Source organism: Candoia aspera, chromosome 4 (genome assembly GCF_035149785.1).
Source record: "Candoia aspera isolate rCanAsp1 chromosome 4, rCanAsp1.hap2, whole genome shotgun sequence".
NCBI classification, from domain to species: Eukaryota; Metazoa; Chordata; class Lepidosauria; order Squamata; family Boidae; genus Candoia; species Candoia aspera.
The window spans coordinates 107,671,721-107,684,269 of record NC_086156.1 but is presented as its reverse complement, the minus strand read 5'-3'; the positions used below and the strand labels follow the sequence as shown (position 1 = coordinate 107,684,269).

Sequence of the window (12,549 nt, the reverse complement as noted above, 5' to 3'; positions counted from 1 at the left end):
ATCACTTCACTTAATGACCAAGTTGCTGGACAGATAATTTGAGAGTACGGATTTAGAGACTTTTATAGCAATCATGATCCCTGGACCTATCTTGCTTAACATGGTGTAGACTATAAACTGGTCCTTCAGCACAGAAAGTCTCAGAAGCACTCGTGTATTTTACAAGGTTGTCACATTTAAAATTTTGGCTTTTTCCAGACAACAACCATTTCTCTTGTGTACTGATTTTTAGATTCTAGCTCCTGCTCAGTTTGCCTTGAAATATCCAAGGGGTTCAATGGACCAATAAGTGGGTGCAATAATCATTGACATCAGATCAGCTCTCCTGGTTTTGGGAATATCTACTATCAACTTCATTTATTTTCTTATTTGTCATATTTTCATTACCGCCATCTCCCCCACTTGGGGGACCCTGGGCAGTTCACAATAAAACAGTATAAAATACAATAAAATCAAAATAATAGCAATAAAAATACATATAAAATATAATAAAATCCAAGTGATCGCAGATCTAATTCCACCCAGAGGGGACCGGAACCAGTCCCAGCAGGACTAGGGAAACATCAAGCCCCAAGAGTAGCTCCTCCCCACTCCAGGCATGGTGACAAACCAGGTCTTCAACCATTTCCTGAAGTCCAGAAGAAAGGAGGCCAACCTCACTTACGGGGAAAGGATGTTCCAAAGGGTGGGAGCTGCTGCAGAGAAGGCCCACCTCCTGGACCCCACCAGATGGAATTCTCTTACAGACGGGGTCCGTAGCATGCCCTCTCTGCATGACTGGGTGGGACGGGTTGATGTAAGGGGGATGAGACGGTCCCTTAGGTAACCTGGACCCATGCCATGTAGGGCTTTAAAGGTGATAACCAACACCTTGAATTGGACCCAGAAGCAAACTGCCACCCAATGCAGCTCATGGAGCAAGGGAGTAATATGTGCTGATCTTGAGGCACCAAAAACTGCCCACACGGCTGCATTTTGGACCAGCTGTAGCTTCCGGATACTCTTCAAGGGTAGCCCCATGTAGACCACAATACAGTAGTCTGTATGTGAGGTGACCAGGGCCTGAGTGACCATTTGAAGGGCCTCTCACTCCAGGAAGGGGCGTAGCTGGCACACAACACAAAGTTGCACAAAGGCCCTTCTGGCCACAACTGCCACCTGCTCTTTGAGCAGTAGTCCTAAGTCCAAGAGGACCCTCAAGTTATGTACCAGATCTGTCTGAGGCAGTGCAACCCCATCCAGAACCAAAGATGTCAAATTCCTAGGAGCTGAGGGGCCGTTAACCTACAGCTACTCCGTTTTACCAGGGTTCAGCTGAAGCCTGTTGTTCCCCATCCAGACCCCAACAGCCCCCAGGCACCTGGAAAGGGCAGTCACAGCATCATTACTTCCCCTGGGATGGAGATGTATAATTGAGTATCATCAGCATATTGATGATACCTCATCCATTGGAGATGGATGATCTTACCCAGCAGTTTCATGTAGATGTTAAAAAGGAGAGGAGAGAGTACCGATCCCTGCAGCACCCCACAAAGGAGGGGCCGATCTCTCCTCTCCTATTAACACCAACTGGGACCAGCCCTTGAGGAAGGAGGTGAACCAGCTCAACACTATGCCGCCCACCCCTAACACCCTGAGCCGCTCAAAAAGGATACCATGGTCGATGGTATCGAATGCCACTGAGAGGTCAACAAGAGCAAGGATGGATGCATTGCCTTCATCCTGCTCCTGCCAGAGATCATCCATAAGTGCAACCAATGCTGTTTCTGTCCCATATCTGGGCCTGAAACCTGACTGAAAGAGGTCCTTCACCCTGTTTGGGAAGACCTACTATCAACTTCAAATACAGTAGGGGTGGAGACCTGTATAAAGGCAAACTATGATCTCCTTGGAGATCCTTCTTGGAGTTAAAATCACTGGAAGAAACATTAACAATCTCAGATATGCAGATGATACCACTTTGATGGCTGAAAGCGAAGAGGAACTGAGGAGCCTTATGATGAAGGTGAAAGAAGAAAGTGCAAAAGCTGGCTTGTGGCTAAACTGCAAAAAAAACAAGATTATGGCAACCAGCTTGATTGATAACTGGCAAATAGAGGGAGAAAATGTAGAAGCAGCGAAAGACTTTGTATTTCTAGGTGTGAAGATTACTGCAGATGCTGACTGCAGTCAGGAAATCAGAAGACGTTTAATCCTTGGGAGAAGAGCAATGGCAAATCTCAATAAAATAGTTAAGAGCAGAGACATCACACTGACAACAATGGTCCGCATAGTTAAAGCAATGGTGTTCCCTGTAGGAACATATGGCTGCGAGAGCTGGACCATGAGGAAGGCTGAGAGAAGGAAGATTGATGCTTTTGAACTGTGGTGTTGGAGGAAAATTCTGAGAGTGCCTTGGACTGCAAGAAGATCAAACCAGTCCATACTCCAGGAAATAAAGCCAGACTGCTCACTTGAGGGAATGATATTAAAGGCAAAACTGAAATACTTTGGCCACATAATGAGAAGACAGGGCACCCTGGAGAAGATGCTGATGCTAGGGAGAGTGGAGGGCAAAAGGAAGAGGGGCCAACCAAGGGCAAGGTGGATGGATGATATTCTAGAGGTGACGGACTCGTCCCTGGGGGAGCTGGGGGTGTTGACGACCGACAGGAAGCTCTGGTGTGGGCTGGTCCATGAAGTCACGAAGAGTCGGAAGCGAATAAACGAATAAACAACATGATCTCCTAGTCTCTTTCCACTGCCTTGCAGAACCAGCCCTTTATTCTCCATGAAACATGGAAAGGGAAACAGGGAACTCAATTAGGAAGTCCTGATGCTGATTTTTTTCATTTTAAAATCTTTCTTGGTGATTGCTTCATTTATATGACCAAAGCAATGGTTTTTCAAATGTTCTGCTAAATAAAACAAACTGCAGAACTCTTGAGGCAACATGATCAAAACAGTGTATCTGTTTGCAGGTAGATTACTGATATGGTCCACCTGAGATTCAAAATATGCCAAAATTGAAAATTGTCCAAAACTGGAAATGGCAAGGAGAAATGGAAATAAATACATAAATACATAAATACATAAATACATAAATACATAAATACATAAATACATATATATATATATATATATATATTCTTCTTGAGCGTGACTGTCTCAAAAGCCTGTTTTTGTATTATTATTATTATTATTATTATTACTTATTATTTCTCTTCTGGCTTTACTTTAATAAGAGAAATTACACATCTGGTGTTCCTCTTGGGTTCATAAACTAAGACTGGAAAGATACCAGCTGAGCTGTGATAAAGATCAACATGTTGACCTCTGAAAATATAATAGAGTTCTCAGAATCCCAAATTGGTCATTATTCCCCAAACTGACCATAATTATGTAATAGCTATGTTTAATGCCATCTTTTTCTGGGCCATAAGCATTCCCTTGGGACAGGAGGAGGACTCGACAGTTAACTATACTAATACTTCATGTCTCACCAAGTGTTGAAGCTAGAGACAGGTAGAGCTTCACCACTGTGTTCACTGATAGTAAATATTGTACTGTTCTGGCTTTAGAGGAGTTGAGTTTTGCCTTTTGAAGCAGCAGTATTCAAATGCCAATGAGGGAACAGGCACTTTGGAAGAAGGCAGGAAGTCTCCCAGACAAACTGGTGTTATTTGTGGCACTGATGATAGTTACAGGGGCTGTTCCTCATGCCTCAGGTAAGGTTTCAACTGCTAAGTGTCCTGTTGGTGAACCTCTTTCTATTCTCCACAAGTATTACCAGCCAGGGGATTTCATCATTGCAGGCATTTTCTCTCAGATCTACATTTTTTCGAGTCCAATCAACTTTCAGAAGCAGCCTTCTGAGGAGAGTTTTGATGACCTTGTGTAAGTACTTTAGGTTTTATTTATAAAATTCATGTCATGTTTGATCAGATACAGTTCTCAGGTTATTCATGCTATTTGTAGAGCTTCAGCTAAAGCTGCAATCTGGGGGGAAATCAAGGGAAGAAACATGAAGGAAAAATGTTTTGAGGAATCTTTCCAACCTTTCAGGCCAATCAAGTATATGCCTCTGTCCTCATTTGCTGACTTTCATTTCTTAAACTTTGCTGGAGTGGTTCCCAAGATGCTCAGAGATGGAAGCATCCATACATGTGTAGGGGCAATTGGGGGGGTGGGTGGACAATTCAGTCCCCATGCTGGTCACAATATCTCCATAATCCATTAATTTCAATGGATTCAATTGAAGCGTAAGAAAATATAGAAGCAGTAGATAATGAGGAAGATAATAGGACCATGAAAGGTAAGACAGACAAACGTTGTATTTAATCTAAGTGCAAGAACACAAAACTGCCCTAAATCACAGGAATTTATATCCTTAAAGTACATGAGATAGGCAGCTATACAAATATTATAACTAAATAAATAACTGAATAAATAAAATAAAAGCTTTCAATAGTGATAGACTCTCTGACCCAGCTGTTAATGTTTTCATGTTTAGGAAAATGCACTGTAATATCCCTAAAGAAAATATGGTATGTTTCAAACTGGTTTCAGGAACGGAGCATGTGCATCTGTAAGACTGACTCCCCTATTTAATATTTTTAAAATCTAGTTTTTATGGGACAATCTCTTCATAATGTCCAAAACTTGTCCCATGAATTTGACTTGAAGTTCCTTGTTTTCAATGTACCAGATTTCTTTAGCACTATGCATAGAGAGAATGAGCATCTAGAAAAAAGACCTGAACTGAAACAATTTATTTCAATATAGGATGTTTACTCATAATTACCAGCACATCCTGGCCTTGGCATTTGCTGTGAAGGAAATCAATGAGAATATCCACATCTTACCCAATGTCAGTTTGGGCTTCCACATTTTAAATAGCCATTTTTTTGCAAGATGGACCTATCTTGCCTCTTTGGAACTTCTATCCACAAAGGACAAATTCATCCCTAACTACAAATGTGACATTCACAGTAACATTGTGGGAGTCATTGGGGGACCTAATTCCCAAGTCTGCCTCCACATGACAAACATCCTGAGCACCTACAAAGTTCCGCAGGTAAGTTGTACTCATGGAAAGATGATGAGGAAGAACAAGATTCCTTAAGTTTAAATAAAGTATTCTGTATGGTTGTAAGAAGATAGAAATATCTTTATTAAACTCTGTTACATTTTTTTTTCTGAAGAACCAGCTTGGTGGTTGTTTAATCTATGTTTGTATGTGAAGGGTCAGAATGATAAATTTATACTGAACAAGTTCATTCTCTATCCACCCATACCATCCCTACATCAATGCATCCTCTTATCCCAAGAATTCATTTGATTAACAGTCTTCATTGAAGGACTTTGAAAACTATAGTACTTCTTGACGAACTAGTATTCAAGAATTTTGTTTCCCAGAAGGTATATTTGCTTTTACTCTCCTTTATACTAGGAAATATCTAAAAGTTCAGCAAAATGCAACATAAAAAGCAATGGAGAGAAAGTGTTTTCCCAGTGCATTATCTTTCAGTTGAATCTACCGTAAGATTGATTGTCATGATGTCTCACTTCCTCCCATGTATTTCTACCCTAAGATCATTTATGGGTCATCTCCAATAATAAATGACAAAACCAAAGAAGATTTCTTCCACCAGATGTTTCCAGATGGGACCCATCAGTATATGGGGATTCTTGAGTTGCTGCTGCATTTCAAGTGGACCTGGATTGGTGTTGTTGCATATAATGATGACAATGGAGAAATATTTAAGCAGAATATACTTCCCATCTATTCTCAACAGGGTATCTGTGTGGATTTCTTAGAAACAATGCCCAAAATGTCTTTTTCAGGTGATGTTGCTGAAGAAGCAATGACATGGTTTGAAACATCCCATATTGTCACAGGAACTACTGCCAATGCTGTTATTATACAAGGTGAAATACATACTATTAGTGTCTTAAGATCAATTTTCCACTTTGCCCAATTTTATGATATACCAATTGAGAGCCGAGTGTGGATTATGACAGCCCAGATGGATTTTGCGTCTCCTGGTTTTCTAAGAGATTGGGACATACATTTCCTCCATGGTGCTCTATCATTCGCTATTCACACAAACTATCCTAGAGGATTCCAGACATTTCTGAAGGAAAGAAACCCTATCTCAGAAAACAGAGATGGCTTTATCAGAGTCTTCTGGAAAGATGCATTTAATTGTGACTTCTCAAATTCCACTCTGGATGAGAGAGATGAGTTGATTTGCACAGGGGAGGAAAAGCTGGAGACTCTACCTGGGACCCTGTTTGACATAGGCATGTCCGGCCACAGTTACAGCATCTACAATGCAGTTTACATTATGGCGTACGCTCTGCATGCAATAACTTCATCCAAGTCAAAAGGGAGAGCAAAGATGGGATGGTTAAGACAAAATCGACTGAATGAAGAGCCATGGCAGGTATTTTGCAGGTCAATTTAGAAGAGTTTCAGTCAATATTTCTGTTCCCAGAATAATTTCTCTTTTTTCCACTTGTGGACATTTTTATATTATTGTAAAAATAGAACTTCAGCACATTTTTTTCTTACTGCTAACCTTTGGTACTGTCGCTATTTTATGATTTTTGTCCTACAAAATTTGCATTACTTCAATCTGAGGGAAAAGAGAACATTTTGTTAGTATAGTTTCTGACTTTAAAGAGAACAAAGATGGTGGACAGTGCTAAACAGAGCAACCTCTACCATACCAAATACATCTACTCACCCAAATGTGTCACCCCACCTTGCCTTTTGATATCACCACACTGCCTGAACAGCTCAGAAAAAATGTTTTCTCTTTACCCTTCCCCTTCTCATTCTCTCTGTCCTTTTCCTTCTTTGAATTGGAATGAGTGCCATCAGTGTAAATCTACCTCTACCATGTTTAATACTGACTCTGCAGCAATGCTTTTTTTTTTTTTTTCCCTCTCTCTCTCTAAACAATTACCCACAATTTTCAACCGTGGACTACCTTTTTTGTAGAACATAAAAGGACTATTATGAAGGGTTTCTCATGGCAAGATTTTCTCTTCACCTTCTCCCCAATTTAGTTCCACAGATTTATGAGAAGTACTTTCTTTAAAAATAGTGCTGGAGAAGATATTTCCTTTGATGACAATGGGCATATAGTTTCTGGATTTGATATTTTCAACTGGGTGACACACTCAAATAGCACATTTACAAAAGTCAAAGTGGGATGGGTAGACCCGGACCCTTTCTCTTCTAAATTGCTCAACATTCATGAGGACTCCATTGTATGGCCCACAAGATTTAACCAGGTATATGTCTTGTACAGATCGGGTGATAGTTTAACTAAACCTCTTCAAAAATTGTTGACTTATAACCTGTTTAAACTGTGTAGCCTTATTCTGATATTGTACTTGTGTTTTTAATTGAAATGTGTTCTTCAGTTTGGTGTTCAATTAGATGACAGTTTATTGATCACCTTGAAAAGGTAATTGGGATCAGATATGGTGAGTACTTGAATGGGTGCCCACTTGAAAACTCCAGGTCTTATTCTAGACTGCAAATTCATAAAAACCTACTAGAAGAAGGCAATGGCAAATCACTGTTGGGAGGCAGTTGACCTTGATTCAATGCATGGTTTTCCTTTCTAATAGTGTTAGGTGGAATGAGGTCATTACCTTGGATAACTCACCAGCTTATGTGGTGACTTGGACCCAAATATCTGTCTGCTTCTCCCTAACCCTCTGCCTGGTGGAAAATGTGTCATTCTGAGGTTCCCTTAAGCAATTCAATAGAACAGCAAACCAGTGCAAAGATGAGGAACAGCTCTATTTCCATGGCAAGAAAGGCACATTGACAGGTGGTTCTTCCTCCTCTCTCAAACGTCAGGTTTTCTTGCCTTGCCCCAGTATCTCATGATCAGAAAATAAAGGAATGGATGTTAGTTCCAATCCATGCTGCAATCTTTGTCTCTCTTCAGCTTCTGGAGCAATAACTTCAGAAGAAGGGTGTTGTGCTGCCTGGGTCATCCCCCCTTCCTCAATTTCCTACTGGGACAGCTTTGAATATCTCTGGACTATACTTCTGAATTCATTATTGTTTAAAATTGAATGATTTCAATGGCTCCTTAATTCTTGCCGATAGTGAATGTCCAAGAGTACCTACATTCTTTTAGGGCATGACCTGTCACGGTTAATAGATTGACTCCATGTTAATTTAGTCTGGTTAAAAAAAAAAAAAAAGTGGTGGAGAAAGAAGTGTCTCCCATAGGTGAGGTCAGATAATAAGTGATACAAGACTTGATTTAGTGTGCGTAATCCAAATGAGAGTGCTTTGGGATTAAAATTTCAGTGGGCCCTTAGTGCAATTAGGATAATAACAATGGTAATAATAATCTAAATTATAGTATATTTTGTGACTAGGTTTCTGAAGTTTAACATAATTAACTACTTTTGCTTCAGAGGGAATCAAATACAAACATAAATGAAATAGCTGCTAGGTGGTCAGTACAATGTGATAATGTTTGTCCTGCTTGGAATTTGGGAATAGATATTTGATTTAAATATCTTGCTGGCCTAAGGAAGGGGGCTTAATTCCCTAACTTTCCAACTACTCAAAGCAAATCAATTTGTCTACAGTGATAGACCAGCAAAAGGGGCTGGGTTACAGTTATTGGAAAGTTATAGGGAAGAAACATAAAACATATATTAGGTAAGATTAGGTAAAAAAGATTTTTTAAAATAGAAAAGGTATTGGTATAAAAGGCATAAATGATCAGAATCCTTAAAAAGTTTAATAAAAGAGCTATATAAAGTGTAAAAGTAAAACACTAAATATATATAAAAGAGACACAGAAGGTATAAAAGAAATCAAATATGAGAATCTAAACAGGAGGGATGGGGACATCGGGGAGCCGAGGGAGCATCTATGGACACAGTTTGTGAGAGAGTAGATCTTTATCTAAGATGGCAAACTGGGTGCACACTGAATCGGGTTTAGAGTGCTGAGTCCAAAGCACAACCCAATAATCATGATCCACTGAATGTTGAGCTGGCAACACTGTATGTTGTGCCAGAGTTGATATCTGAAAGCAAGAGGGAAGTATAAAATGGTTCCTTGGCCACAGATATGTCTGTAGTGACGGTAGGATGAGACTTGTGTTAATGTCTCCATAGTATTGACCCAAGAGATGCCCATGCTTAGAAAGAACCAAGCTCATGTGTCCACAGCTGCAAGGCCACTGCCGTTCTAGGCATGGAGTCTTCCTCTATTGATTCACAAGGAGGGCTGAGGGAGGGCCTGACATTGTGTAATAGCAAAGGTCCCTCTGTGCCAAGGGGCTTCCAGCTTACTAAGGTATACTATAGGGAGGCAGAGGACCTAATGGATTCATGGGAACGAATGTTTGGGGAGAGGGCTGGGTCAGTTTGATAGTCTGCATCTCTATCTCAGCCCTACTTGGTAGAACATGCAGAAAAGCTACTCCAGAGGAAGACTAGAATCCTACTTCATGGAGATAAGCTAGAAGAACAGAACCTTGCAAATCGTATTGTGCTCTCCCATCCCTTCTTATATCCCCAAGAATCAGGGAGGCCTTTTCCTGAGTCTCTTCCAAGTAGGATCTTGCTTCTCAAGGTTAAAGAATATTTCAGCCCTCTTGGCTTATGCAATGTTCCTGGGTAGTTCTGTCAAGGGCATCTCCCTTGCTTTCTATACTGTTAGTATTTAGATCTGATCCACTACCTCTCTTATACAAAAAAAAAAAAAAATAGTAGCAAATGAAGTATTGGTTAAGTAAAATTCAATTCCTGTTTTCTAGATATATATTGGAAAGCAAAAATAATTCAGAGGAGAAACAGCCTATTATATGTCAGGAAAAAGCACTTCAGACTAAATAAAAAAAAAATCAAGCATAAAAATCTTAAGGTACATAAAACCTTAAGGTTTTCCAATGAATTAAGATAAAAGATAAAGGCAATAAAGCCATGGAAATATTTTCCAGACTTCTACAATCCAGTGGAAATGAACTTGGTTCTTTTTTATTCCTTAATGTGGACCTTATTTGCAAAGACCAACCTGTCATAGTGTGTCAACAGCATGAAATTGATTCTTCAATTTGTTCATCTTCATTCAGAAAAGACCCCGTTCCCTGTGTAATGGCAATTGTCACTCAGGTTCAAGTAGAGCCAAAATAGAAGGAAAGCCGTATTGCTGCTACGAGTGCCTTCCATGTCCAGAAGGGAAGATCACCAATCAGAAAGGTGAGTTCTGTCACCTTTATGGAATTGACCATTCCATGCAAATCAGAAAGGAAGACTACTCAGGAGAAGGAGTTCTAGTTCTGTACAGAAGGAGAAAAGAAGGTGTTGGTTTAGATGAGAGAAATAAAGCAAAATGTCCCTTCCACTTCCTAATTACTTTCCCAGGAACTTGAGAAAGAAGGAACCTTTTCATTTCAGCCACGAAACAGTTAGAGGTCCAACAAATAAATGTCGGTTTGAGTTGAGTGGAATTCTGTGCAGTTCTATTGACTGTATTACAGAAGTGGTTTATTAGTGTCTTCAGTCTGCCCAATAGCTTCATACCACTTGGGCAGTTTTCCATTGAACCATTAACCAGGGCCCACTGGGCTAAACCTCTGACTTTGGTCAATATTAGTCATGTCTTGATTAATGTGGAATCTCTGACAGTGTAATAATCATATTTTCTTTTGTAGATATGGATGATTGTTTGCCATGCCCAGAAGGACAGTATCCAAACAAGGACCATGACTCATGCCTTCCAAAACATATAGTTTTCCTGTCTTATGAAGACCCCTTAGGGACCAGTTTGGCTACTACAGCAATTGTCTTTGCTTGCATTGCCACTGTGGTGCTTGGGATCTTCATCAAATACCAGGACACTCCCATCGTCAAGGCCAACAACCGGAACATCACCTACCTTCTCCTTGTCTCCCTTGTGCTCTCATTCCTTTGCAGTTTATTGTTCATTGGACAACCTGAAAAGGTGACCTGCCTTTTCCGACAGCCTGCTTTTGGGATTGTCTTCTCAGTGGCCATTTCTTGTGTATTGGCCAAAACCATCATTGTGATTTTAGCTTTCATGGCTTCAATGCCAGGATCCAAGATGAGGAGATGGCTGGGAAAAGGATTAGATAATTATATTGTTGTTTCCTGCTCCCTTATTCAACTCATTGTTTGCATTGTGTGGCTTGTAACCTCTCCCCCATACCCAGATGCTGATATGAACTTAGTGGCAGATGAAATCATCCTGGGATGCAATGAAGGCTCCACTCTCATGTTTTACTGTGTCTTGCTCTACCTGCTTTTCCTTGCCATTGTTGGCTTCAGTGTGGCTTTCCAAGCCCGGCATTTACCGGACAGTTTTAACGAGACCAAGTTTATCTCCTTCAGCCTCTTGTGTTTTTGCAGTGTCTGGTTGTCCTTTTTTCCCACATATCTGAGCACCAAGGGGAAATACATGGTGGCTGTGGAGATCTTTTCTATACTATCTTCTAGTGCAGGGTTATTGGGATGCATCTTTTCTCCAAAATGCTTTGTTATTCTACTAAGGCCTGACCTGAACAATAAGAAACAGTTAATGAGAGGCAAGAAAGTGGAAACATAGTATCATAATACTATGATATTGTTTCAGTAAAAGATATATTCACTGAATCGGAAACTACAGATAGTTGAGAATTCAGTACCACCTGTAATAGTGGGCCTGCCACGTTATGGCCATTTGTCATTATTCCTCCATGGGTTATCCTGTTTTCCATTTGGCTTCAAGTTGAAATTCAATGTGCTTGTTACCATCTTTAAAGCTATCAAAGACATAGGACTACCTAACTCATAGTAGTATTTAAGTTAAATTAATTACCTAGTATCTTTTCCTACAGAAAACAAGACATATGTGATTATTTAATGAGATTTTTCAATGTGATAGAGTTAGTGCTATAACTTTAACATATCCAGATTTGTAAAATTTTGAGAAACTGTTTTGTGCAGTCCAGAGATTTTATTCGTAGGGTTGGGTTTTTTTTAGAAACATGTTCATCAGACTTCTTTCCTTTCAGAATATACACAGGAACAACACCTACAGCAACAGAATAAGAAGCAATAAGCTTCAATGCAGGGACCCTTTTTTTTGTTGTTATTGTGCTGTTCTAGATGTTCAGTTAGTCTTCATTTCAGTACCTCTTGTTTTTCATTTAGAGGACTTTGTTCTTTCTGAGGAGAAGGTAGAGGACAGGGTGCCTGTTTTGGGAAATGTTTAATAGCAACGCTGACTTCCTCTACTACCTAGGCTGGTCTGTATTATCTGAGCTACTTCTAGCAAGACTTAGATTTGGTTGCCCTGGGTTGACCTTTGCTAGTCTTCCAATTCTACTTCTGTGAATACTTTATTTCGTATTACATATTAATGTTGATCTTCTAGCCTCTGTTCTGTTATTTCCAATTCTGGATATTGTTCTTTCTAGAACTGATGCATTCTTTTCAGATATCCTGTTCTCACTGGACTTGATTGTAACAGCAAAACCTTCGTTCTTTGTTTTTCAATCTTCATATATTTTTGAC

The 12,549-nt window shown here is 39.9% G+C and overlaps 1 protein-coding gene across 1 annotated transcript; it reads left to right on the top strand.

The window, feature by feature from the left end:
• The first annotated feature begins 4,765 nt into the window (after positions 1 to 4,765).
• LOC134496961 (vomeronasal type-2 receptor 26-like) lies at positions 4,766 to 11,599 on the top strand. The gene is made up of 4 exons (XM_063302676.1): positions 4,766 to 5,056; positions 5,778 to 6,428; positions 10,107 to 10,233; positions 10,689 to 11,599. The coding sequence occupies exons 1-4, from the start codon at positions 4,766 to 4,768 to the stop codon at positions 11,597 to 11,599; spliced, it is 1,980 nt and encodes a 659-aa protein (XP_063158746.1).
• The last annotated feature ends 950 nt before the right edge of the window (positions 11,600 to 12,549 follow it).